Here is a 27,821-nt window from a genome sequence, read left to right as displayed (position 1 = left end):
TACAACTATTTTCTAACATGCACAGGTTAGGTAGCACTGCAATGGGGACTGAGAATATGACAGTCATCTGATGCAGCACTTGTATTTTTTTTTTGTAATAACTATCAGACAAATAAAAAAGATCAATAGGTCCTTAAAGATTTCAAAGATAACATGTTATAAGTGTCAATCAAAACACTTTATAGCATATGTATTTAGTTCAAAACAACTTGAAAAAAGTTTTACCTACTTAAACAAAATTGTCTTTCAGAAGGAAGAGTCCCCTATGGTTTGTTTTTTTAGATTTTGTTTTACTCAAGACGCTGTGATCAGTATAAGAAAAAAAAAAAGATTCATGGAAGTTTATCTTGAAAGAGAAATGCTGCCATCGAGCTTTTTGACTCATACTAACTGGTTTAATGAGATGACACAATTTTAAGTATAATAGAAACAGAAGAAAATCAGGAATCTGCCCCGCTGAGCAGAAAGGCATGATAAAGTACAAGTTAAAAAAGGTAATAATAAATGTAGCATAACTCTATATAAAATAAACATTTGCAGCAGCACGTCTCTCATTTTGAATTCCCCCTGAACTGCTCACAAATGAGCACAAACCAAAGCACACCCAGCCCCCCCCCCCCCCCCCCCCAACAGAACTGAAGAATAGGCCTGCCGAAGGCGACAAGAGGTACTCACATCTGGAAACATAGGAGGAGGGGACAATGTTTTAAAGGGACATGGTGGTTTAACTATGCAAATACTGTAAGAAAATAAATGTTCACCAAATGGCTGCTGCTTTTCACTGTGTGACTGGAGAATTGAAATTAATGACAATTCTTTTCCATTCTCATCCTCTTGGCTTTTCAGCTTACATTCTGTCAGAAAGACTTCATACTCTGCTGGTCAGAAAATGAAATCCCATCACTGGATGAAGAATCAGTCACAGTCACGGAGGACTGGCAGCCCACAGGTGCAGCACATGAGCAGTTAATCAATGGGGGTTGTTGTAAACATTCAAAGCAGAGAGGAAACGTTTCCAGCAGAAAAACACAATTATGCTGGTATAATGACAAAGTCTCACCTTTATCAGTGTATTGTTTAAACGCAGGATGAAGAGACATTTGTTACTCACATTGGACTGCACTGAGCCAGTAGGCTCTGCAGGAGGCTTAACAGGCAAAACTTGCTCTTTTCTACACTAAACAAAGGCGTATATTCATTAATGCTCTGATTACAGGCTGCATGTATGTCCTCTGCACAGCCAGAAACCTCTGGAGACCATGACAGTGTCAAGTCTAGGAGGCAGTGACTCCCTCCCACTCCACCAGGTACTGCACCTTGCCATCCAGGGTGACCCGTCGAGCCAGGACTTTGTACTTTTCCCCACAAGCCAGCCGCCCGGCTGCTCCAAAATAGCTGTTGATGGAGCTCTTGAGGTGGGAAAGCTGGCTGTTGGGGTCCATGCCATGAACTATGTCTGTGGAGTGCAGCCCTGGGAGTGGGCTCAGCATCTCTGTGGCTGAGGGGCGTGGCTCTCCTTGGCTGGGAGGGGGGACCTCTGTGTTGGGGGGCTGAAGAGCTCGTCGTGGTCGCCCACGTTTCCTTTTTAAGGGTGGAGGGGATACTGGCATGGTGCTGGCTGTTGTATGTGTCTTGCTGGAACTGCAGAGGCTGAGGGGGGAAAAAGAGAAAGTTTAAAAATGACGCTAAAGCTACAGTGCTGATATTTTCCTGCAAATCAACATCCCTTATAATCAAGCTCTCACCAAATGAGATCACATCACTAATTAATCTCATTGTTGCCAGGTGAAATCGCTCTGTATTTCACACTGGGAGATGTTGCCACCATGTCAAAATTTTCATGCGCTGGGAGGAGGCACATTGCTGCATACGCTTCATCGGCAGAGTTGGTGTCCTTTCGTTAGCCTTCTGGTAACTTTAATGTGAGTAAAAACGCTAACGTAAGGGCCACAGACCATTTCTCTCCTGGTCCTTCCTGACTGATTTCTCTAGTTTTGCTTTTTACTAGGTTCCTGTAGCCCACTCTGGTGACACAGGTAGGCAAGCTCCTCATCCAAATGTACCATCAAAAGAAAGTTTACTGTGTCTCCAAGCACAGTCTCATGACTATGGGGGAGATTCTAGGAAACCAGCCATTCGATGAGGAGAGCTGGACAGAGGTGTGGAAGGGAAACAATCTAACAGCAGGCCTGGTACCTGCTCCTTTGTGTGAGGAGGAACGGGAGGATCACTGCTAAAGCGCCACAAAATGACTTGCATCGGGCTACGTGTGTGTGTGTGTGTGTGTGTGTGTGTGTGTGTGTGTCTGACAACAGTGTCAGAAACAGACTTCATCAGGGTGAAGAGCACCTGATGTCCTCTAGCCTAGTGGGACCTGTTCTCAGTCTTGGCCTTGCAGGTTGATGGGCATTTGCCAGAAATCACCACTGGCATCTGTTCTCTTCATTGACAAGAACAGGTTCACACTGAGCACATGTGACAGATGTGAAAGAGTCTGGAGACATTGTGGTGGACATTATGGTGCCTGCATCATCCTCCAGGAGGACCAGTTTGGTGGGTCACTGATGGTCTGGGAAGGTCACACAGACCTCCACGTGCTAGCCAACGCTGACTGCTGTTCAGTAGTGTGATGAAAACCTCAGACCCATTAGACCTTATGCTGGTTCAGTGGGTCGTGGGTTCCTGGTGCAGGACAAGGCCCGGCCTCATGTGGTCAGTGAGTATAGGCATATAGGTCTGAAGGCAGTGCTTGGATGATGAAACCACTGACCATTCGCCCTCATGTTCCCTAGACTTGAGTCCACTTAAGCAGATTCCAAATCATAGAAGATTAGGCCTCAGCCAGGAATCCTTCAAAATATTATCACCCTAAAGGGATTTAATTGTGAAAGCAACACAAGACTTATCCCAGTGGTTAAGTGACACTAGGAACAACAGCGACAACATAGTAGCCTTCAGCAGAGCCTTTGACTTAACGTTCTGAGACAAGGGTGAGGTTGTTTTTGGTTTTTTGAACTGAAACAGACATGGGGCAGATGTAAAGAGACCGCTGAAGCGCAGGCGTACCTGGACTGCCTTGATATGCTAGTTGAGGTAGTTTCTGTGGTGCTCAAGGCCCCAATAGATTCCACATCCGAAGTTCGAGAGGACAGTAACGACCTGTCACTCCTGTTGGAGGGATGACAGAACATTACTCAGATGAACTGAACGTCAGCAAAACAGCACTGCACATAGAACTGAAAACAGCAGTTCTGTCCAAATACACGTAACAATTTCAATCACAAATACATGATATAATTCTGAGAATTAATTACTCATACCCAAATGTTAATTGATGAAAACAGCAGTGGAACGTTTCATACTTACTTGATGGAGGCTAAATGATCCAATGAGTGGGACTCTATAGACAGAGGCTTTCGTAGTTCCTGCCAGACAAGAGAACAACATTCACTGTTTCTCATGCAGAAATGACAGTTTACTAGTTTTCTGACAATGAGACCTTCACATTAAAATACAAAAATACACCCGAATCTCAAAAACTACGCTAGGCCCACACAAATATATATGCAAATGCACACACAAAAACAGGCACACACCTGGGACAAGAGTTCGCTGGAGCGTCGTGGTTTGGCGGACGTCTCCAGGGAGCGAGTTCCTTGCTTCCCCTTTTTCTTCTTCGACTTCTTCTCCACACCATTAATTAAGGTTCTGCAACAGCGTTTCAAAATAGCAACAACAAAACAACAGTCAGCTGGACATTAAATAAGTTGGGTTTTTTTATTTTGCCAAATATAGAAAACGTAAACACAACACAATATTTAGAGGCTGTATAGCATTACACACACATTACACACACATTTGTTTTAAAATCTCTACAAACTACATGTATCATGTGACATATGCGTGTCTGAAATCAAATATTCTTGTTCATAATGAAACAAACGCATGCCCCTGTTAGTTATATTACAACACCTTGGTTGAATAATAATGATAATAATCATGAATTTCATTCTGTAATTATGATGATTTTTTTTTTTTAAACAACTGTTAAAATTATGCAAACAAATTGGTAATGGACCCTCATTTGGTAAAAGGTTTTAGACCACAGAGCAGCACAGGAATGAGTACCCGGACCTGGATATAAATTAACATTGCTGGATGTCCACTTCCCTCATCTTAAATTTGATGGGATTTTTTTTTAACCCAATTTTGAATAAAATGCCTGAATTAAGGCCTATGGTTGACATTCGCCTTCAATACATTTAGTTTAATGGAGTGAAATAGGTACAGGTAAATACTGCAGTTGTGAACTTTGAAGTGCCTCGGTGTCTTAAAAACAGTGGTGGCTAGGAAGCGGCTAAACAAGTCACCAAAGTTGTTTCAGATGTTAAATATCATTAGGATGACGCCATAATGCATCTGTGGTGTTGTTTGTTCGTAGAAAAACGTTAGCTTTGCTCTACTATTCGCTACAGTGTAAAATCTGCTTCCTTTTTTGGCAGACGGATGCCAACTTCCAGGTTGGCCAACAGAAATGTGTCATTCCTGTGGTTTTCTATTTTAAGTGCAGAGTAGGGGTGGGGAAAATATGGACATGGCAATATATCGCAATATTCTTTTCCCAACACAATATCAATTTTCAAACTCTTAACATCATTTTTCTTTCCAAAAAAATAATTTGTGTTTTAGACATTGTAAATACAACTCTTGCAACTCTGCTAGGTGTCGCAGCACGGCTGCTACGGTGTGCAGCATGTGATCAGGGACACAAGAAGAATAATTCACACTGCACTTTATCGGTTTCATTGTGTTGTTACAGCAGAATATCGCAACGTATGGGGTATTATGATACTACTGTGTCATGACCCAAGTATCGTGACATGAATCACATCCTCAGGTCCTTGCCAATACCGTGCCCTAGCAGGGGGGGGCTGTATGCCTCCAACAGAAAGACCAAAATAATATCACCAATTCTCAAAATGAATGTTTCCATTATTACACAGGCAGTCATATATCCAGAGCTTCATCTACACAAGCTGTGTCACTGGCTTTCCCTCCTGGCCCGCTTTCTATATGGAACAGAGGTAGGTTTATTATTTAAATATACACCGTCCGATCTTCACATCTTACCTCATGCCAGATAAGGCTTTGTTAGACTTGCAGCCCTTGATAGTGATCCCATGTGAGGCGTGCTCCATCACTCTGCTGGTTGCCTCATTAGAGTTCAGGGGAGCAGGAGGGAAACGAATCCTCAGCCCAAACAAGTGCTTCTTTTTCTTGACCTCTTTTCCTGACATAAACCTGGCAGAGACACGTGGGGGGGGGGATGGGACATGAGATGCAGAAACACACAACTAAAAGGATAGAGAGCAGAAAGACCAAGACAGAAAAATACATGAATACACGGCTGAAGGAATCTTACATGGTGGTGTTGTTGTTCAAAGCTTCCAGAACTCTTTCATATCGCTCTGATCTTGGAGTGTTGGTCAGCTGCTGACAGGCAAGAGGTAAGTCACATTAATGTAATATAATATAATATTTGAGAAAACACCACCACCAACTCTCTACGACACTCCAACGGTGGCATTTTCTACTCTTTCTGACCCGAGTCATCAGATATGTACTGGTACATTTAGTTTCATCCATAATAGAACTGTGAACATACACAGATTTCCTATTACTAAGTAAAATCCAAAGCAGATGCCCCTTTTCTTTAAAATATTGTTTCAAATTTAAAAAAAAAAAAAACCTTGTTTCTCAGTTCTGAAAATAATTTCTCAATAACTCAACTCATTGTTTAGTCTGACCATCAGGTCTCAAGTTCACTGCAATGTAAATAAGCAGCAGAACATTTTCCCATTTGAGACTAACCATAATTTTCCCTTTTTAAAAAGACAAACATTCAATTATAATAGCCGCATATTCAGTGCTTATCATGTGACGAATGATTAGTCAGATGCTTACTTCCCCCAGCTGCAGCAGCTCCCAGTTGTTGTTGATATAAGTCATCAGGTCCATCTCAGAGTCAAAATACTTCTTCTTGTGGATCACACTCAGGTTGTAGAGGCTGAGGTGGGCCACATCCTCCCTGCAAAGTGTTAATCAAATATTTGTTTACTTTACGTAGTCTGGTTCCAAATGAGTGAATACAACAAAACAGGAGACACGATGGTGAAATAGCACTTTTATCATAAATTTCTACCCTTTACAACAGAGGGCCCGCGTCTAAACTTCAGAACGAATGACTGGCAGAAAATATAATATTCATAACTATGTTTTCATTATTAATCACAAGAAAAAGCACCAACTTAGTCTTTAATATCCATAAAAGGAACAGGTCCTCTTTTACCAAGCATGCCATGTTGCATCTACAGAAGCCCAGAGTGGACAAAACGAAGACTGTGTGTTTACGTTGCTGAAGAGATTTCACTGGCTCCTCCTCTTTGCTTTTGTCATATTTGTACTAGTAAGCAAGCAAGAAGAACATCTGTCCCTGAATACATTTTCTGACTAATGCCACAGTTGCAGTGTTTACACCGGAGACCAGCTAATCATGCTGAAGCTTGTTGTCATGGTGACCACAACAACAGCCATCCCCACAGACATACCAAGGATGCAGAGGAGCAAAAGGGACCAAGAGACAACTGGTCCCAACACCAGAGACTGAAGGGTTTATAATGGGATGTTTCTGCAGCTAAGTCCCACACACAGACCTGTTACTTCTGAGGCTGCATTGCCGCCGTAAAAACTTTTAAGCCTTATCTTTAACCCCGATCACAAGTAAATCTTCTTCATTGAACAATTTAGTTTATTTTTTCCTTTTTTATTACATGGTTGCAGGTTGTAATTGACGTTTTTGTATTTTGAACGGTTTGAGAGGCCAAATTTAAATAAATGTGGAATGATTAGATCGTAATCTGCCTTTTAACCACTAGATGTCTCTGATGCCAAACAGCAGCTCTTTTAAGGGGTCACTGCCTGGAAGAAAGCTTTTTTTGGGGGGGGGGGGGGCAATCAAATGATTGCATCCCTTACCTAAAAAAAACCACTGCTCGAATATTTAAGGTGTTCTGTGTTTATGAAACACACATCTAGAAAATCCCTTACCATCTGAGAGGCAGTCGACTGAGATGCTCTGGTCCACCGTTGCAAACAGAACAAACAAACAGATAAAACCTGAAGGGAATAAAAAAAATCATCTCATCATGACAAATAACTGACTAAATCATCCAGCTAGATCATCAGGAAGTAGATTTGAGGACATGAAATGCAGTATTTCACAAGCAAGGATTATAAATAACCTAAGTGCTGTATTCTTTCCTCCATTTACTTTTTTGAAGCAGGAACCAATATGCAAAAACACAAATACACATTTATTTATACTTTTTTTTCCCCAAAAGCTTGCAATGAAGACAAAAGAGGACATAAAAATCATTTTGTTGCATTCCTATCAATGACACCCTCATTTTTTGACTGAAAAACAGTAGGAGGTCAACAAGAATGATGACAGCAATGCAGCTGGAAACACTTTGATGTGAAGGAATTCTACGAGGAACTGAAACAAGTGAACCAGCGTGAGGTTTCCAACGTCACGTCAAGGAATCGTGACCTTAGTACTGACCACAGAAATCATGATTATCATGGTTGCTGTTAACTGAGCTGCCCTGCAAGACACTCACATAAGTTGGCTGTAAAGGGCTTGATTTTGGACACCAGTGTTTGGTGCTTTCCGACAAGATTCATGACTTCTGCCAGCTAATCAGACATCCTTTGTCATGTCATAGCTTAAATGTTCTCACAGCACAGCTTAGAACGTAAGCATTTGCACCTGTCTCCATAGAGCATGGGCATCTGTAAGCAATGGAGACATGCCTCGTGGAACCACTGCTCACACCTATTACACTGCAGCATCTTCAGGTACCAGCTACAGACACAGACAAGAGAGGAGACCGGTTAGCTCTGCCAGGCTGCATAAACCCAGGAAATTTTGCACACAAACTTCCTGGGTTTGTTCTTTCAAGTGTGTATCTGTTACTCACTCTCCTGGACCTCCACAGTAGCAGTAGCACTGCTGGATGTTGGTCTTGTGACCTTCGTCCCACACCAGTTCGTCCAGGGCGTAGGGGAGGGACAGGTGCAGCTCCATGTGCTGTTGCTGCTCCTGCTGCTGCAGAAAGCCTTTAGCATTGACCAACTTCCTGTGTGCACCCCCCCTCTATGCAGAAGAAAACACACACACACACACACACACACACACACACACACACACAGAGTCACTACTGTTATCTCAAGGCAAACTTACAATACTGATTCCAAGCCCAGAGCTGCACCTTGGGTAACACTGGGAGCTCGCACTCGGAGCACAGCCACTTGTCATCTGAGTCAATGACGGTGGCATCAATGATGGGGGAGTGGCACAGCTGATGGTAACCTGAGAAGCAACAAACACACCCACATGCCACATTAATAAAGATGAAGAGGACAACATCAACAGTATGTCCCACATTGGGCACAAACACATCACTGCACAGAGTACCTTGTCCACACTTGTCACAAATGACAATCTCATTGGGTTCCTCCGATGACTCATCCTGGCATATGGAGCACACAATGTCATCATCCTCGTCATCCTCATCATCTTCATCTCCTATAAATGAAGGCAGGACCACCACCACAATAGAGGTTAATTATGAAGAGGGAACTCTGCCAAACACCTTGAACAGTGTTTCACTGCAGCTAAAAAAAAAAAAAAAAAAAAAAAGGGGCTGACAACATCCATGACTCCCACGGTTGGAGAAAGCGATGGATCCAGTGAACTAAAACTGTGTGTGTGTACATAGATACTATGAAGGTGAGATGAGGAGTTTGTCTGGGATGTACATGAACTGAACTTGAAAAGAACAGGAGACCGTCAACCTCAGCAGTCAACAGATGATTGAGGTCAGGGTGTGGAGCAGACACAAGATTGCTACATCAGTGCAGCTTATTGAGAGTTTAACCACTGGAGGTCAACAAAAATTATGTCTCTGAATTGCTATTAAAGCCAAACTTCACCCAAAACCTTTAATTTAGCTTTGACATACTCACCAGTAGGTTTCTTGAGCTCATCGAGATGTATGTTCACCGCTGCATCACTTGTACACCAGAATGCAGAAAGAGCCAGCCAGGCATATTTCGTTCAAAGCTAATGGCACCTCATAGGTTTTTAACTGAAGTCAAAGGGATTGATTACTGACCATATGGCTGGATAAGGAGGATGTGGATTATACCAGATGATGTGCTTGAGAGTTTTTAAAAAGATCTTTTTGGACAGCTCTGCTGCTGTTAGTAGTTGGTGGCCATGGGGAGCAATTAGCTTAAAGTGTCAGGAATACACGTGGCTGGCACTTCATACATTTGAGTCACAAAGAGGTGATGCAAGAGGGAAAACCATCATCATGAGCTCCAGACACCTATTTTGTGAGTACAAAATATCCTTTTGGGGTGAAGTATCACTTTAAATTTTATATCAGCAGCACCAAAACACAGTGGCTGAGCAGAAACACACGTCAACTCACAAGACTGAAAATAGAAGTATTCTTAACACGACAGTAGATTTGGTCAGAATTTTTTCTTTGGTCCCGATAAATGGACTAAGTTTTAGTGTTGACCCCAGACCCCAGGCTCAGTTCATGCCCACATGCTGATCAACACATGTCAGCAGATCACTGTTCTGGTGATGCCTGGCTGTGCAGACAATTAACTGTCAGTGTGCAGAGGGAGCTAAGGCAGCAGTGGACATACACAACTCACAGGGGGGTGGACAGCGCAACCATGATTCAGCAAATCAAGCAAAATCCTACTGCACACAATCTAGGTGCAATTTGCTCATATTTTAGTTGCACTGCACATTACAAAGGAGTGTATTAGCACCAAATATATCCCAAATAAAGAATCATGAGGTTGCCAGAGCTTACCAGTCTGGATATCCTTCCAGAGAACCCATGACTTTGAGCGATCTTCAAAGACAACAAAGCATCGCTGCTTGTCCCGATTGATCTGAGGGAATAAACCAAAGTAGATTTGAATTTAATGACACAGACAAAACCAAGGATTGAAAGACAAAAACAGAGGTCTCACGAGGACTAGTATATTTTATATATATATATATATATATATATATACACACACACACACACACACACACACATCTATTTCCTATTTGAGACCTTTTCTGGTATAAACACTAACCTTATCAGGACCTCTAGTCCTCGTGAGACCCAGGTGTTGCTTAACATAATTTCTGATTTCCTGGTTAGTGTTAGAGTTAAGGTCTGAATTGAGGTTAGGTATCAACTGGTTAAGATGAGGGTTAAGACTGGGTTAGGCTGCCCAAATGAATGGTAGTCAATGGAATGTCCTAATAAAGATAGCTGCACAAACCTCTGTGTGTGTGTTTGTGTGTGTGTGTGTGTGTGTGTGTGTGTGTGTGTGTGTGTGTGTGTGTGTGTGTGTGTGTGTGTAAAACACTGACAAAATGGAGTCCTGGAGGCACCTACTTTATCAGGAACTACCACAGAGGCGGTTTGGAAAAGTTACGTCTGCGAAAAGACGTCTGTCACCACAAAAGTGTTGCAATAGCACAAGAAGTCACAAAATTCAAAGGGATCTTTAGTTGAGATCCAAATGAAGGCTGAGATTTAAGGTGTGTGTAGGAAGTACTGGAAATAGGGAAGAGGTATTTGCTTTACGCCTCTGAACCACATTCATTGTAAATCATTTATTTATCATTTATCAAAAAACAAAAAGATTCAAAGATGGATGTTGTCTAGCCCATTACAGGGCAGGAGAAAATGGCTATTATGGCAAATGTTGTTGTTGTTGTTTTTTTTTTAAATATATCAGTCTTTTATTACAGGAAATTGGAAAACTTTTACATGTATGAGTTTGAGTCAGGAACCAGCATTCCCCCTTACACTGACCTTTGTGATTGTCCCCAAGTAGAACAAGCCATCTGACCACCGGGCCAAGACGTCCTGTCCCTCTGTGAACCTGTCGGACATACCATCCTCCCCATACTCTACCCTAGCAGAAAGGCTTGAGGGGGATAAGGAAACAGCCTGCTGCTGCCTCTGAGGGTGAGCTCTCTGATGGACAGACAGGTGATCCACAACCCCTGAGTCTCTGAGGAAGAATGGAAGCAACAAATGGAATTAGACAATTTTTTTTTTTTTTTTTTACTGAATTTTCAACTCCTTGGCTCATCATTAGCTGCTCGTAGTGTTTCTGGTGTTTCATTTTACAACCAATAATACATACGTATGGAAGTACTTTTTGATATTAAAATCAAGTGTTTAAGGCATGCCTCTAATATATATATATATATATATATATATATATATATATATATATATATTCTGGGATTCAAAGTATCACAACATGTTCCGTTCAGGTGATGCAAACAACTGATAATAACCTAATTAACCAAACCGCACAGCTGATGTGTTTTATAAGTTTTCCAACGTAAAATATCAATAACTGCAGACTAATTTATATCCAATTAACTAGAAATCGACAGTGGCATTTGACAGTCGTCCTTAGACAAGCGGAAATGCAAATATATACCTATTTAGCAAGTAGAAATACTAAGTTTTATTTACTGTTTCCATAAAGACAGACAGCCAGTCCGATACCCCCTTTGTTCAGGTACTGGGTGATTATGGCCGACCATCCTCTAAAAATGAGTTTGAGGTAAGATTCCACGTTAATGTAATGCCTAGTGTGTGGATTAGTTAGCAGATGAGGCTAATTGTTAGCATAAATAATCCGCATGCAAAGCCGTAACCCCGGCCAGGTCGCTGACCGTCGGACCCACACCCCCCGACAGGAGGAAAACATAATGACAACAATACCTCATTCGGGCACCTCCGCTTCAACACTTCTCTAGTGCAACAAAAACAATTGAATGTGGGCGACTGGTGTATTCCCGCTCGTCTGAAGCTATTTCAAAAGTGTGTGGCGAAAACTTGCGGGGCTCGTGTCATCCTCAGAAAATAACAAACGGTTCATTTTCCCCGAGTATGTTCGCCATTTTGGTTTCCCGCTGATGATAGGGGAGTGCATTGTGGGAAGCGCTTAAACGACGGCTGCTGATTGTTGGTGCTTGCTGGTTCCGTTCTACATTTTTTTTCAAATATTTGAAATAGTAGGCAGGGCATTCTCTAACCACAACACGGCCGCCCCTTAAAGAGGCATAAAATGTAGCTGAACAAGGCATCTTTGTTTATATTTTGTGTGAATGAAAAAGTAGGGCGAGATAATGTATCGTCACATATATTGCGGTTGAATTTTTCGTTGATGTTATTGTTGTTAATCGTTTAAAAAACACTGCATGACGAGTAAATAAGTGTTTTCACCAACAACAAAAATCCGCGACAAGTCCATATTTATTGACGTTGTAACCGGAAGTAATATTTGTAGTTGGGTACGTTTTAAAAGCAAGGCCTTTATTGTGAAAGATAACGGAAGTTTACTTCTAGCTATGACTGGACCTCTCACAAATCCAACGGCAACCACATACTGCTTAGATTATAACGCACTGATAAAAGTACATGTTGTGTTGCGCTGGGGTCTACACTTTGTTTCATACTTGTGTGAATTAATTCAACGACACGAAACTTAAAAACGTGTCTTTTGCTAGCCGACTTCACTGCGCCTGCGCCCCATGTTATTTTTTTTCCCCCAGTCAGAGAGAGGTATGTTGCTTTTCTTGAAAACCAGCCGCTGTTAACAGGCGCAGACAACGTGTAGTCTCAGAGCGCCTAACACGGACCGGACAAACCGACACAAATCAGATAATGAGCATTATTGTACGCTTGCTGAATAACCGAGACGAGGTGTTTTGTAGCCACTGGAAGACGCTTCCCCCCGGTTATTCTGGATGGCCTCCCTCAGCCAGGTCCACGTATTGAGATGAGCTATTTTTGTGATGGCGAAGGGTCTGTTTCCACGGGCCTGGGTGAAAAAGTCCTTCTACTTCCAGGTAATAATAATAAAAATATATATATATATATATCCTTGAATCAAAATATCACGGGGTTGTTTGAATGATCTAAGGCTGCATGTGACGGGGGTGGTCGGGGTGTCACATCAGGCTGACAGCTGGATGGCCACAGTAGCCGGGTCCTAATACCTGAGGAATGCTGTTGCTGGTGAGCCATTAATGTGACTCTCCTGTTGATCCAAAGGGTTAGTAGAGCAGAGGGTAGATCTCACCACTGTTATCACTCTCATTTCTCAGCATTCTTTCTCCTCACATGTGACTGAGAGGCTGCCAAGTCTCACACTCAGCTGTTTCATCACCTCTAGTCATGCTTTTGCTGGGATTATACAGATGGAACCTTCTAAATTGGATGTTGGTGGCCTGCTGCCAGCGACTACTCCTGCTACATTAAGGAGCTTATGCAATATTCAGAATCAGAGGTAGCAATTGCCTCAGGGAAGAGTACTGTATTGCTGCATTACATCTCATAATAGAGTTGTGGGTTTTATCACCAAGACAAAATCAACAGATGGCTGAGCCACGGCTGGAGCTCAGGTCGTGAGATTTGTGGAGAGGAAAAGGGACTGTTGCCATTTGTGACCACATAGATTTTGCATGTATGAAAATAGTAATGACATTCAGTAAGGATTTGAGTGTAGACAAGGTACAAACATCATGCCAAGCTGTGCTGCCCAGTAAGTCTGTTTGCAGGGAAAGATTTGATAACAAAACCCAGAATGGGTTCTCGGGGATCAGTCTGTTTTTAGTGTTTGGGAGAATATTCCCTCAACTCTCTAATTTTTCCTCTTGGAAAAGACTTAGTGCACTTCCAGTCACAGAACATCCATCCATCGTCATCTTCCGCTTATTCCTTACTAGTAAGGGTTGCGGGGGGGGCTAGAGCCTATCCCAGCATCTACGGGCGAGAGAGAGGCAGGGTTCACCCTGGACAGGTCACCAGTCCATCACAGGGACCATCGCATAGAGACAGACAACCATTCACACTCACATTCACACCTACAGTCAATTTAGAGTATCAATCAGCCTCGTCCCCTCTTGATGTCTTTGGACTGTGGGAGGAAGCTGGAGTACCAGAGAGAACCCACACAGGAACAGGGAGAACATGGAGACTCACACAGAAAGATCCTGTGATGGAGCCGGGACTTGAACCCAGAACCTTCTTGCTGTGAGGCCACAGTGCTGACATATGATGCAGCTATAATTATCAGTTAAATAACCCCCAAAATAATGAAAATTTAAGTTGTTTTTGTTGGAAAATATGCTTTAATGGAATTACGAGTAAAAAAAAAATCTTTGAAAAAAACCTTTAAAAAAATAAATGATTGGGAGGAAAGGAAATACAGGGGAAATTCTGGATCTAGTTGAATCATTTTGATGGATGTTTAGCAAATGTAGATGAATGTGAGTGTTATTACCATGTTATAAACCAGTATAGTGCTGTAACTCTATGACACGTTCTGTCTCATGCTGAATATGCGCATAATTTAAGTCATTTTTCTGTCTCAGGCTTTTTGATCTATTTGAGTTGGTTGGAAATGAAGGCAGTTTCTGTATGAGCAAGTGGTGCGTCTCTATAGGGGAGAGGACGAGAGGGAGAGAGACACCTGCTCAGGTGCTTCTGCAGCAGCAGGCTGCTCCAACTTCTGAGTATGAAGCTGATACTGCAGATCTTTTGTTTCTGCCGCAGCGACCCAACCAAAAGAAGCATCCTGAGGCTTCACGTGGACTAACTGAATAAAGCTGCTGACAGCTGGTAACGGTACAGTTGGCTCAACAAGTTTTTGTCAGTGGAGCTTTGCACCTTTATTGTAACCTCCACGGAAGTTAGGTTTTTGGTGCCGTCAGTCTGTTTGTCAGTCGGACCATTGTTTGATTTTCACCAAACTAGTGCCACCTAGTGGGTACAGGAAGTGATATTTGATCGCAGTTTGCTCCTTAATGCAAACTCCAAAAATGATCAGGTGTCACACCACCCTCTAAACATACACACGTTGCTTACAGATGTAATTAGGACCAGTCAATTAAAGTGCCAAAGACTGAAAGTTTGGCTTAGCAGAGGAATACACATTCGGCGTGCTTTCTTGTTAAAGGTGTGTCTTTGCCTGCAGGAGTTCCTCATGGCCAGCTCCAGGTGCCTTCTGCGTCTCCACCACTGCCTTAAGCAGCTGAACTTCCTTTCAGGAGCAGTTTCTTTTTTTTCTTTTTATTTAGCTGTATTTCAGTCTCATTGCGTGTGTGGTTGACTTTATATATATATATATATATATATATATATATATATATATATATATATATATATATATATATATATATATATATATATAGACATTATTCATTCTATTTAAACATGCTATTTCCTTACATATAACTGGTGAGCTTAAAGTGTTCTTATTAAGTTCAGTGGAAGAAGAGACACAGGAAGTAGGTGACAGATTAAGAGCTTTGCTGCTCGTGTTCCACTTCAACTTTCTGTCACTGTGTTTACACAGACGTGCTGAAACACACACACACATGACTGCAAGTCACTCACCCGTGACTGCCAGTTTCACATGCCTCTAGCAGGCTTTGCAACAGCATGTGTGATCTAACAGTACTGTCTGTGTTTACTTCATACATGCAAATGTTTTACACTGACCTGCTGCACTGTAACATTCATGACAGCAGTGTGTAGATACTTTGTTCTCCCTGAGTTCCCTCCCTGGAGGCCCCCCTACTATCTATTTGGTCATCTCTTCAGGACACAGAGCGTTGGAAACTAGGCAGCTCTGCAGAGGTGCCTTCTCTCACGCTCTGACCCGAATGTCTGTTAAAGCTGCACAGGCCTGTTCCACAAAATAAACCAAGGCAAAGCAGCGAAGTTGCCTTTTCCCGCACTGACTTTTTTGTGAGGTTCACAGTGGGGATGTGCTGCATATTTTATGCAAACAAACTCCATTTGGGAGTCTCAGACCTCATTAAGATTTTCATCATTTAAAACCCACAAAGAAACCACAAAGTCTTAAAAGAATCTGAGCTTATTAAATTGGATTAGTTCGTGTGTGTTAGTGACCACAAACATTAGCCAGACCAGAGCTGTTTATATGATCACAGCACACCCAAGACAAAGAGAAGCCGTGGTCCCTGTCTCTCAGGGTGCGTCGTGTTGGGATTTGGAATCAGAGCTGAAGCTGGAGAAGCCCCACTTGCTGCCAGAAAACACAACATAAGCTGCCGCTGCTGTGTGATCAGAGAATCAAAATGACTTCATCCCTCAAGTGCAGGAAAACCAGCTGCAGTATTTTTGTCAGTAAAACCCCCAAGTAGTTCGAAATGTGTTTGATTATCCTGCTGTAACTTTTTATTCGACACCTGAGGCCTCATTTCCCTGTTCTTTCTTCATTATAGCTCTTGATTGTATTTCAGTTGTTTCTTGAGTGTGTGCACAGTTGAAATGATTTATAGATCAACTCATTTTGGAACAAATCCAACAGTAAAAACCTGATTAATGTTGTTTCATCATGTGCTTGGCTTTCTATTTTTTAAAACTGTAAAACATAGGAGTAATTTTAAGGCATTATTCTGGTGGCCATTGATTAAAAAAAATAGTTAGTTACATTTAGGACCAGGTGAAACAATCCCCTGCTTAAAACCTGAGGTATGAGTGGTGACGGTGCATCAGTCGGAGTGGTTTCATCACTGTGGTGGCGACAGGTCTGGTTAAGTGGAATGGGGGGGGGGGGGGGGTGTAAGCTTCATTGGGGTCATCAGGTGGGCACCCTCCTTCTTTGGTGTTTTGATGATAGGCCCACGACACCTCCAGAGGGCTCATCGGTGACACCTGGCGTCCCAGGTGTGACCCCTCAGCTTACATCCCTTACATGCCGCAGGTGTTATTATAGGCCCAGGTAGTGTCTCGCCTCTTCACCCATAGCCATCGACTTGCCTCTTCTGCTGCCCCTGAGAGGGCTTTGATGGTTTGGCGTTGGGTGTGGCCTCGGGATTGTGTAGGCGATACATCAGAAGTAAATCAAAAAGGAGAGCTAATATTAAGCATATTTTTGTTTTATTGTTTAGGGATTGGGCAGCATGGTGGTGCAGTGGTCAGCACTGTCACCTCACAGCAAGAAGGTTCTTGGTTCAAGTCCCGGCTCCAGCACAGGATCTTTCTGTGTGGAGTCTCCATGTTCTCCCTGTTCCTGTGTGGGTTCTCTCTGGTACTCCAGCTTCCTCCCACAGTCCAAAGACATCAAGAGGGGACGAGGCTGATTGATACTCTAAATTGACTGTAGGTGTGACTGTGAGTGTGAATGGTTGTCTGTCTGTGTTGGCCCTGAGATGGACTGGTGACCTGTCCAGGGTGAACCCCGTCTCTCGCCTGAAGGCTGCTGGGATGCCAACTCCCCCGTGATTCTGACCAGGATAAGTGGTAGAAAATGGATGTTCAGGGATTATCATGTTAAAGTGTTTCATCACTATTATGATGCTTCATGGCAAGTTCATGAACTTGCCCAAGGTCCCAGTCACAATAGTTCATCTGTTCAAGTGTGTTTTAAGGCATGTGATCTGTGTTTCAGTTTGTCTTGTGAAACTGATTTGATTTTCGTATCAGCTATGACCACAAGTAGCATGACACCCTGGACCAACTGTATTAGCACCCATGAAACCACTCTCCAGCTTAATGAGCTATTGTTGTCAATGGCAACTAATCAAACAGCCAACACTTATGGCAAACCGCCATGTGAGTCCTGGCTCGATCACAGGATCTTTCTGTGTGGAGTCTGCATGTTCTCCCTGCTCCTGCGTGGGTTCTCTCTGGTACTCCAGCTTCCTCCCACAGTCCAAAGACATCAAGAGGGGACGAGGCTGATTGATACTCTAAATTGACTGTAGGTGTGACTGTGAGTGTGAATGGTTGTCTGTCTCTATGTGTTGGTCCTGTGATGGACTGGTGACCTGTCCAGGGTGAACCCCGCCTCTCACCCGAAAGCCGCTGGGATAGGCTCCAGCCCCCCCCCGCGACCCTTAACTGGATAAGCAGTAGAAAATGGATGGACTTTACAAGTAGAGCAGGTCTAGTACCACACTCCTCCAACAATTCTCCATCAGCAGCACATCCTGCAACAGCGGCAATGAAAACCTTCCTTTGAACAGGGAGGAACGTCGAGCAGACCCAGGCTCAGTGGGGACGGCCTTCTGCTTTGACCGGTTTGGGAGAAGGAGAGCAGGAGGGCAGGGCAGAGACAAAGACAGATAATGGAGGAAAACAGCGATAAAGAGGGAGAGAAAGGGAAGAGAAAAGACAGGAGCATTTTTAAGATCTGAATCTACGTCTGTGTGTTCGTCTGCTCGCTTGTCACAGGCTCGGATCTCCTTTGTCCGGGTGAAGTACCTGTTCCTGACGTGGCTGACGGTGCTGGTGGGGAGCTGGGTGCTCTACGTGCAGTACTCAGCCTACACGGAGCTGTGCAGAGGACACCAGTGCAAAAACGCTATTGTGAGTAATCAACCTGTTTGCGGGTTTAAATCACATAACGCTACTCTGATTGATTTCTGAAACAAAACCTCAGTGTGTGGACAGCTCCTGACGATGATGAGTATCACAGTGAACAATGGTTTTTAATTTCAGTGTCAAGAGGTTGCTCATGGTATCTCAGCTTTGACTCATAGAATCACATGTAATCTGATACTGCTGTGGTAACCAAAACCTGGTATTTGTGATGAATAAAGTTACACGTCTGTTCTTTCAAGTGTGATAAATACAGGAGAGGAATCATTGATGGCTCAGCTTGCAGTAGTCTGTGTGATAAAGAAACCTTCTACATGAGCAGGTGTCTGTCAACGCTGCCCAACAACCAGGTGGGAGATTTTCCCTGCTACCTCCATAGACAGGACGAGGTCATTGTTGGAATCAAAAAGAGGAACTCGTTATCGTCCATTCATGAATTTCTCTGTGTTGACCAGGTGTACACAGGAAGCTGGGGAGACCATGACGGGATCATTCACTGTAAATTGGGTGAAGTCGGGCACTATGAGCTGGGTGAGGAGCCAGAACCACGAAGGGAGACTCACGTGTTTGACAAGCCCACCAGAGGAACATCGGTGGAGAAGTTCCGGGAGATGGTTTTTAACCACCTCAAGGTAAAGCAAGTCTGAGGTGTAACACCTGAAAACGACCTCATGTAATTGGAATTGTCACTGATGGCCATTTGTTTCTGTGACCACCAGTCCAAGCTTGGAGAGCAGGGTAACCTTCCCAGGCTGGTCAGTCAGATCCTCTCTGTTGCTGATGGCAACAAAGATGGACGGGTGTCACTACCAGAAGCCCGCTCTACATGGGCTCTCCTGCAAATGGATGAGGTATAAACCAGCCAATACAACATGACCAGGAATCTTTATGTGGACCTGAGACTCCAGATTAACAGATGTCTGCTTTGTTCCTTGAGGTGCTGCTGGGCCTGCTGCTCCAGGACCGTGGACACACTCCTCGCCTCCTTGGATACTGTGGGGATCTCTACATGACCGAGCGTGTCCCCTATGGGCCCCTGTATGGTTTCTCTCTACCCTGGCCACTGGTGTCCTGGGTGCCGAGTGGGCTACAGCGCACGATGGACCAGTGGTTCACCCCCTCCTGGCCTCGCAAAGCGAAGATTTCCATGGGCTTGCTAGAGCTGGTGGAGGACATCTTCCACGGCACCTATGGCAGCTTCCTAATCTGCGACGTGGCAGCAGCACACTTTGGTTACACTGACGGCTACGAGCTCCGTCTCACTAACACCGGAGCTGTGGTCCCTGAGGACCAGTTCAGACGCACCATGCAGGTGCTGAAGTGTGAGACAGATTCTGACTGTGTCTATGGGGTTGACTGCCAGACATCATGTGACATGTCAGAGAAGCGGTGCAGGGAGGACCCAGTCCAGCCCAATTTGGCGAAGGCATGCAGCACTCTGAAGGATTACCTCCTGCGGGGAGCGCCATCAGGGCTGAGAGAGGAGCTGGAGAGGCAGCTGTACGCCTGCATGGCTCTCAAAGGTAATGCTGGACAGATGAACATGGAGCACTCGCTCATCCTCAACAACCTGAAAGCTTTGCTGTGGAGGCAGATCTCACACACCAAGGACTCGTGATGAGCAGAGCAAGTCCCTCAAGAATAATGCTGACAACGCTGTGATTTAAGATGTCTGAGTAGCAGAAGTTATTTTTATCAGATCTTATCACTTGTGAACAGAGACACTACCTCCTGTTTCAGCTGACTGAAGTTTGGGGCCTGGAGAACAAAAACACAGAAGGACTGCATGTTCGAAGCAGTCACACCTTCAATTCCAGTGGATTGTGTTCTTTCATGAAGTGTCTAGAAAATGGTTTTTAGTCTCTGGTAGCTAGGAGAATAAATCCTGCTGTTATGTCGGGCCAAGATGGCTCAAAGAGGATTACACAATGACGATGTGTTGGGAGAACTCCACTTGATATAATGAAGTTAAGCTCTGGCTCCTCGTTTGACACTCCGAAGTCTGGCTCGTTGATTTGAAATAATTGGAGCACTTCATAAAATGAACAATTATTATTATTATTATTATTATTATTATTATTATTTTTGGGGGATTATAAAGAATCCAAAAAATGAAGATTTCATTAGTTTGGCAAGTCGACAGTAATGTCCTGCTTCGGTCCATCTCTTCAAAGTTAAAGACTTTCACGATATTATCATGGAACGCTCCAAAAAAACTGGAACAGAGCATCTCAGCACTTTTTGCTTTACACAGGAACATGCAAACATTTGAGGAAACATGCGTGTTTATGATCCTCCCCTGTGCCAGACAAGCATATTTCAAAGTAGGCCTTTCTCTCTTGTATGCAACATAAGGGACCTGTGACCCCCAAAAAAGGCTTCAACTGCTTAGCATAGTGACTTGTAGTGGATGGGAAGTGTTCGCATACCTGGGTCAAAAGTCATCAAATGGATCAGGTTCAGTGCCCTGTTTTGTCCAGCGGTAGTCCTCCTCAATCTTTCTCTCAAAGCCGGCCATGATTTATTTCGATTCCTAAAACACAACTGCTTTGTTTAGTTGACTGGAGCCTTTTAGGGGCTGTGTTCAATTTCTGCACCCAGTCAGAAAAGTAGTTTTTATAAATCGGATTCTCAAGAGTACAGTATTTCATAACTCCAAATTGCTATTTTCAGAGGCGATATTACACGCAACCCTCCTGAAATGAATGCAGGAAAACTACTTTGTAGTAAAGAATATTTGACAAACACTTACCGTCTACTACCATTCACTGTGCTAAGCTAACTAGCTGCCAGCAGGTGACTGTCAGTCTAAGCTTCCTCATGCAGCACAGAGAAAAGGATATTTACCGTCTTGTCTGGCTGTGGGGGAAAGCGTTTTTTCCCCCAAAAGTTGGTGTTGCTTTAATTTTGTGAAGCAATGGTTTCACCTCTGAATGAAGAATTTCCTTCACTTTTCAAGTCCACTGAAGCATCAAAACAACTTTTGCGATTTACTTTCAGACACTATGATGGAATTTCATGTAAATGAGAGGGAAATCCTTCCCATCCCAGTTTAAGCCGTAGAAATAACACATTTACTCACTGAGTGCAAGATTCAGATCACAGCTTCCAGATCTTATTAACTGCGCACCCATGTTGCACATTGTCCCAAGGAACGTGCAGCTGGAGGAATGGTTCCAGTGTCCAGTACTTTTCTTGTTTATCAGCCACCTTGGTTGATGACGAGTCAGGCCAGAGGCTTTGTGACAGACTTGACGGTATTGATGTAATGTTGGTGCACCTCACCACGCTGTACATTCCCCCACTCACATCAAAGCTGCATTGCTGGCATGAAGGGAAACGTTAATGTATATTTAATTTGTGAATGTGACACTTGTATTTTTCACGAGAACATTTGTGGCGATGTACTGTAACACATTATTTTTGGACTTCACCTCTCACAGTGCCATAGGGGACATTCGTCGAATGTTTTTGAAGAACTTTGTCGAGTCCTGTGGTTGCATTGATGGCGTCTTTCTCGACACCGCTGACATGAAGTAATTGTGACTTGAATGGACACGACGGTTATGTTTAACCAATAAGTTGCAAATAATGACTTCTAAAACCATTTCCAGAAAACTGAGCAAGCTCGTGGTTAATGCTGCTGTGTGGATTTTGGAAAAAATGTTTACTTCTGGAAGAAAAAATAAGAGAAAGCATGATTTTGCACAATTAAATCTAAAAACCACTTCACTGTACCCTGTCAAAGATGTTTGTCACCACAAGCCTTTATCATATCGAGTCACGTACAAGAAAACACGACAACCGCTCAAATGCATGTGAATCATTCCACATAAAATTGATGGAGAGACAAAACTGAGTTTGCAATAAATTTATTGGTCTGTGTGTGGTGTGTCTGAGCAGCCGAGCCCCTAACCCTCGCCGGCTTCTTGTTCTTGTGCTCGTAAGAAGCTGGCCTTTTTCTGCGCCACGCGGTCCTTCCTCTGTGCCAGAGATAACTTGGCGCGATTCCATCTGCCCGGAAAGGAGGACAAGAGTAGCGCCATTAAAATTCAGCACAAGAACGGTAGGCAATGGGACGTTCCAAGTAGAGCCACTCATGACTGGGAGATGAATGACACGTCTGACATGTTTAATTTAAAATCAAAATTAAGAACCCACCTCTTCTTTTTGACATCTTTTTTGGGTTTCTTTTCATGCACGGGGTTTGCTCTGATGGCAGCGTGTGCTTTCTTGTACATTTCTTCTACCTGGAAAACAATGCAGGGGTCACATTGATGCACCAAGTCAGCGTGTCCTACTCCGCACGCCGCTTGTCTCTCTTCTCTCAGCCCCGTCTTGAAAGGACAGTAAACATCAGCCAATGCAAATGAAGGACCAACTACATTTAGCTCAGCGTGTTTTGTATCATCATTGAGAAGCAGAGAACCAGCAGACAGGGTAGCAAGTCAATAAAGTACCAAAACAGGAGATGCTGTGGTAACAAAATTTAACTGTCATCTGTATCATATTTAAGAAAGCAACTCCATCTTACTATTTTCATTTACACGATACTCAACCTAAAATGGATTTTACCATTCAGTTACCCACAAATAAGTGTCTTGAATACGTTTTTTTCCCTGATGCATCACTTATTTCTGACTCAAGACTACAGAAAGAGGCAGCCACATATATTTAGCTTGAAGCTAATATCTACTGACAGCAAACAGCAAAGGTGTCTAAATATGTTCGCTACCAACTTAGAAGCACATTGTTATTCAGCAGTGTGCTCCGCAACCCAAATACTTTGTTTTGAGTGTGACTAAAAAGGCAAAAGCATCTGTTTTCAACCCACAATGCACTGGGGGTTTGTTTCCCATCCTATTTAAAGTTCTGAACAGGGCTCCAAGTTGTTTGAGCAGCCATGTAAATATGCAGACTGAGCCTTCACCCCTGATTATAGTAGTGAAGGCTGGGCAACACATCAAAATCTGACTGCAGTCACAACATGGCCTGATGTGCTCGTCAAGTTGCAGGAGCTGCAACATTAGCGAAAGGCTACATGCCTAATTTGAAGAAGTGTGGTGCAGCAGAGATATCCCAGCATGCAAATGGTTTCCTAAAGACGGTCAGGATCCCTGCAAATAGCACACCATAGTAATCTCGACATAATTTTTCAAATACCATGTAAATAATAACACCTGAATAACTTTCAATATAATGTAACAGAATACTGCAATATCAAAATTGCTATCCCCTCCCCCCATATTCTTCTGCCTGAATGATGAACTTGAAAATGAAAACTTCATGAATCATGGGGGGGGGGGGACTGTGACAGAGAAACTCATTCTCATCAAATCTGGTTGCACGTGCAACCTTCGCTCGCCATTCTCCTGTAGTGTGTACATGTCATGGGCAGCCTGAAGCTTACCGTGTCGGGTGTGACTCCGTTCTTGATGAAGCGTGAGAACTGTTTCTTGTAGGCGTCCTCGTCCTCCTCCATCAAGTATGACATGTAGTCGGCCACGTTCATGCCCATGATGTGCTTCCGATGCACCTCGGCGTTAAACTCTTTACTCTCCATGTCATAACCAGGGAAGCGTTTTAGACTAAAAACAAGAGGGAGTACGGGGTTATTCCCACTGACAACTTCAAAACACTATTTCAATACATTTGAGGGCTGAATCATTTGAGAACAAAGCAAAAAAAAAAAAAAAGAAGAAGCCTTCAACATTGATTTTGGTCATGTTCACAGTGAAGGATGCCATTTGTCATCTAGTTGATGGCTTGAGCGATTCCCTACAATCACATTCACATCTTTACATCTGGTCTGGTTCATCTCGCTTCTCTCAGCCCCGTCTTGAAAGGACAGTAAACATCAGCCAATGCAAATGAAGGACCAACTACATTTAGCTCAGCGTGTTTCGTATCATCATCAAGAAGACGAGAACCAGCAAACGCACAATGGAAACCAGTGCATTGCTGGCCCACTGTTGAAAAGTCATTTCACCCACGTTGTATAACAGGCTGATTCCAGTGGACCTCGACCTCATGGGAGGTGACCTGTTGGGGAGGGTGCTATCGCGTTTGCACGTCACAGAAGGCCTCAGGGAACGAGGCTGATCTAATGCACAACAACGCAGTCGCACAAATATGATGATAGAAATTGGTCTGCAAGGTTGTTTGTTGGTGTGTACAATGTTTGCCACTGCAAACCACCTTTAAAATCAAGGGTTCAGAGGTGAAAGCAATACTCAAAAAGTTTACTCTGCCTTTCATTATTCACAAATAGTTTTCCTGAGCTTGCAGTTCACTTTCTGACATCATCAGCGTGTACGAACATGACACACTGACCTGTGAGGTATTGCCAGGCCTCCATCGACAGCTCCCTTCAGCGCCCCAAACACTTTGTTTCCAGTCGTGGTTCTGGCGAGGCCGGCATCAAGATAACAGGTGAATGCACCAGGATGACCATCCACACTCTCCACGTTGAACTCCTCTCCCGTCACCTCCACCTGGCCTTCGTACACCTGATCCATGCCAAACTTATGCAGCAGCTGAGAAGGGGAGATTTAGACAGAAGCAAATGGTGATTTGCCTCCTAAAACATTGCAATTCGTCTATTTCAGCACAACGTTTCTGATGTGTTCTTACCCTGCGGGCAAGCAGCAGCCCCGTGCAGTAGGCTGCAGCGTAGTTGGTGAGGCCGACAGTGATGCCATATTTGGGAAGCTCATGGGAGTACGCAGCACACACTATCTGGTCCCCTTCAATCTTAGCGTAAGCAATCTGTCAAAACAGGTGAAACAGTCAGGTATTTCTTTTCAAAAAACACTGCATTTTCCCCTCATCCTGACAGCCACTGACCTGGCAGCAGATGTCCCTGTTAGACAAGCGGACGATCATGCGGTACTTTGGGGTGTTGTACTTGTTCTTGTCCTGCACTACCAGGCGCTTGCGGGCGTAGAAGTCAGTCTTCCCCTCTAGACGCACACAGTTACAAGTTATATACTACTTTTGCTCAAATAACATTAAATTAAACTATGAAGACTATTAAATAAGTAATGAACTTACCTCTCCTTCTCCTGAATTTGACTTCGTATCTCTTGAAATAGGCCTTGCTCTTCACCACTTTGACGAACCCCTGAGGAAAAATTAGGAGTTTCAGTGTTAGCTAGCTAAGAACCAAAATGCTATCCTTCTCGGACAACTAAAGAAAAAAGTGCACCTGCTTTCAGCTTCGTGGTGTTGACAGTAATATTCAAACGCTTTTATTTAAATATTCTGCATGAGACTCCACCAGCAGTGAAAGGAAGCTTGACGTTTCATCAGCCATGAAGCGCCACGCTGGAGCTCAACAGCTCACCGGCCCCCGGAGCCTGAATACCCTTAAACATCCAGCATCATCCGGCCGTCAAACCGCTGCAAACACTCGTTTGCTATCGGAAACACCCATTCAGACTTGTACTGCTTACAACAGCTGTATATCAACACTGTACTTACCATGTTGAGCGGATTATGCTCCTTTTTTTCTTGGATTCCGGGGTTTCCTTCTCTTCCTGTCTACTCTTCTTTCAGATTATTGTCGGTTAGCAAGTAACCAATTGCTACAATACCGCCACCGTCCGGTGTGGAGGGTAAAAAATTCATGAGCAAATTAGTTGAGATACAAATACCAATAGCTACTATTCATTTATTCAGTCTTGTTATAGAATATCAAATAAAATAAGATGTACTTAGATATTAATGAGTTTTTTTTAACTAAGTAGTTTCCCTCTGGGTCTCCAGAGGGAAACTCCAGGTCTTCCTTCCTGCTCTTTACACTCCCCATTTCTCCCGTGGATAACCACCGTCTACTCCTCTTTCCCTCCAATAACGTCACCATTTGTCAATTTCAGCTAATGCTAATGCTATTATCAGCTAGTGCTCTTGTAATACACTGTACTACTGAAACTAACTGCCAGATAGACGCAGTAACTTTTTACAGCCTCCTTTTTATGCACATCTATCATCTCCAGCGACACCAAATATTGGAAAAAATACTCATCTTACGAGCCTTGCCGGGTGAATGAGACGACAACGTGAAACACGTTGAGCGCCTCGAACAATAGGAAACATTTTTACCAATTGAAATTTGTTGAAATTCTAAATTCTCCCATTCCACAGAGCAGCTGTTGAGGCTGATTTCTGCACCTGTGCATTACCTCAGAGCTTGATATGAAATGTGATCCAAAATGGATCGATCTAAATTCCACTGCAAATGGCCCTGAGTATATTTGAATATGTGCAGCACTTCATCAAGAAAGAGTTCATCTTTTTTTTCTTTTCTTTTTTTTTTTTTACTATCCCCATTCATTCATTCATTTAGTTTGACCTCACTGCTTAATTTCCCTTTAAGTTACTTTGGCATGTTCTCATCAGCTGACAATTTAAAAGGACCATTTAGCTCCTTTCATCCAGCACGCGTCGCCCTCTACTGCAACAGTACACGTCCACCAACAGGGGGCAGCAACGGCACAGACAGGTGGGGGTCACTCACCTGCTGCTACACTGATTTATTTGCGCTGCCGTTTCCTCACACAGGGAACTTGATGAGAGAGTTGTAATGTAGAATATAAAATGAATGGACTTTTCATGCTATGGAGGGTAAGAATGATGCAACTGTCCTGATTATGTTGACAAAAGTTAGCCAATAAAGATGATGAATACACAGCTGATATGAGTTATACAGCTCCAAATAAACTACATGTAGCTCTAAAAATGACATAACACCGAGCACTCAAAGATATAAGTAAATGTACAAAGGATGAAACTAATAATTAAAAAAAAGTTTAGTTAATAATAAAGAACAACAGTTATCATTTCTGCAACCACTTCTGCAGTCATAAAAAAAGAAAGAAATGATACATGCTTGCCAGATTTGCTTTACAGTTTATGCATGTTTGGTTGTGAAATCAAACTTTTCAGTAAAATCTGGATGACTGCTCTGACCACGTGTCTCTTCATGACTCATTTCACCGCGACTGTCTTCTAATTTAACGTCCAATCTGGTCCCAGTCTGTCCACCGGGGACTGGGCTGCAGCCGATCCCTCTGTTTATTTCCCCCATTGCTGGTGGCGGTGACCTCACATCCCAGGAAGCGTGCTGGCCCGGTAAAGGCACACATGCCTACTGATATCTCCGGTGGAGTTTGTCTGCCAGCTGGATCATGCAAAAACAATGAAGCTGGTTTTCACTAAACTTGGTGCAGCAGTGCAGTTTGGGCAGAACCCATAACATTTTCTGCCAGATTAGTCACATCGCCACCTGGTGGA

The 27,821-nt window shown here is 43.4% G+C and overlaps 3 protein-coding genes across 7 annotated transcripts; 1 reads left to right on the top strand and 2 right to left on the bottom strand.

The window, feature by feature from the left end:
- Nucleotides 1–615: 615 nt before the first annotated feature.
- Nucleotides 616–12,131, bottom strand: mtf2 (metal response element binding transcription factor 2). 2 transcript variants are annotated; one of them, XM_086203297.1, is made up of 15 exons: nucleotides 11,892–12,131; nucleotides 10,962–11,163; nucleotides 9,957–10,038; nucleotides 8,537–8,647; nucleotides 8,331–8,431; nucleotides 8,040–8,215; nucleotides 7,829–7,924; nucleotides 7,108–7,176; nucleotides 5,965–6,088; nucleotides 5,423–5,490; nucleotides 5,131–5,301; nucleotides 3,597–3,708; nucleotides 3,367–3,425; nucleotides 3,067–3,168; nucleotides 616–1,650 (listed from the first exon to the last, which is right to left on the bottom strand). In XM_086203297.1, the coding sequence occupies exons 1-15, from the start codon at nucleotides 11,894–11,896 to the stop codon at nucleotides 1,275–1,277; spliced, it is 1,854 nt and encodes a 617-aa protein (XP_086059423.1). In that variant the 5' UTR covers nucleotides 11,897–12,131; the 3' UTR covers nucleotides 616–1,274. The 2 variants fall into 2 exon arrangements, with proteins under 2 accessions (XP_086059423.1, XP_086059422.1); XM_086203296.1 differs by having other exon boundaries at nucleotides 5,423–5,493; nucleotides 11,892–12,130.
- On the top strand, nucleotides 12,120–22,470 carry dipk1aa (divergent protein kinase domain 1Aa). Of its 3 annotated transcripts, none has more exons than XM_086203300.1 (7): nucleotides 12,120–12,138; nucleotides 12,887–13,021; nucleotides 18,381–18,515; nucleotides 18,770–18,877; nucleotides 18,983–19,159; nucleotides 19,247–19,378; nucleotides 19,465–22,470. In XM_086203300.1, exons 2-7 carry the CDS (start codon nucleotides 12,968–12,970, stop codon nucleotides 20,143–20,145), a joined length of 1,287 nt encoding a protein of 428 aa, XP_086059426.1. In that variant the 5' UTR covers nucleotides 12,120–12,138; nucleotides 12,887–12,967; the 3' UTR covers nucleotides 20,146–22,470. The 3 variants fall into 3 exon arrangements, with proteins under 3 accessions (XP_086059426.1, XP_086059425.1, XP_086059424.1); XM_086203299.1 differs by lacking the exon at nucleotides 12,120–12,138 and adding an exon at nucleotides 12,215–12,734; XM_086203298.1 differs by lacking the exon at nucleotides 12,120–12,138 and having other exon boundaries at nucleotides 12,215–13,021.
- On the bottom strand, nucleotides 22,384–26,118 carry rpl5a (ribosomal protein L5a). 2 transcript variants are annotated; one of them, XM_086203301.1, is made up of 8 exons: nucleotides 26,010–26,118; nucleotides 25,581–25,650; nucleotides 25,374–25,489; nucleotides 25,161–25,295; nucleotides 24,861–25,063; nucleotides 23,938–24,115; nucleotides 22,689–22,777; nucleotides 22,384–22,541 (listed from the first exon to the last, which is right to left on the bottom strand). In XM_086203301.1, the coding sequence occupies exons 1-8, from the start codon at nucleotides 26,010–26,012 to the stop codon at nucleotides 22,439–22,441; spliced, it is 897 nt and encodes a 298-aa protein (XP_086059427.1). In that variant the 5' UTR covers nucleotides 26,013–26,118; the 3' UTR covers nucleotides 22,384–22,438. The 2 variants fall into 2 exon arrangements, with proteins under 2 accessions (XP_086059427.1, XP_086059428.1); XM_086203302.1 differs by lacking the exon at nucleotides 26,010–26,118 and adding an exon at nucleotides 25,735–25,903.
- Nucleotides 26,119–27,821: the final 1,703 nt, after the last annotated feature.

Source organism: Aulostomus chinensis, chromosome 5, assembly GCF_037954235.1.
Source record: "Aulostomus chinensis isolate RoL2024-O1b breed Wild chromosome 5, RoL_Achi_v1.0, whole genome shotgun sequence".
Classification (NCBI taxonomy): Eukaryota; Metazoa; Chordata; class Actinopteri; order Syngnathiformes; family Aulostomidae; genus Aulostomus; species Aulostomus chinensis.
Note: the sequence above shows the minus strand (reverse complement) of the source record. Positions and strands in the feature narration are given on the sequence as shown.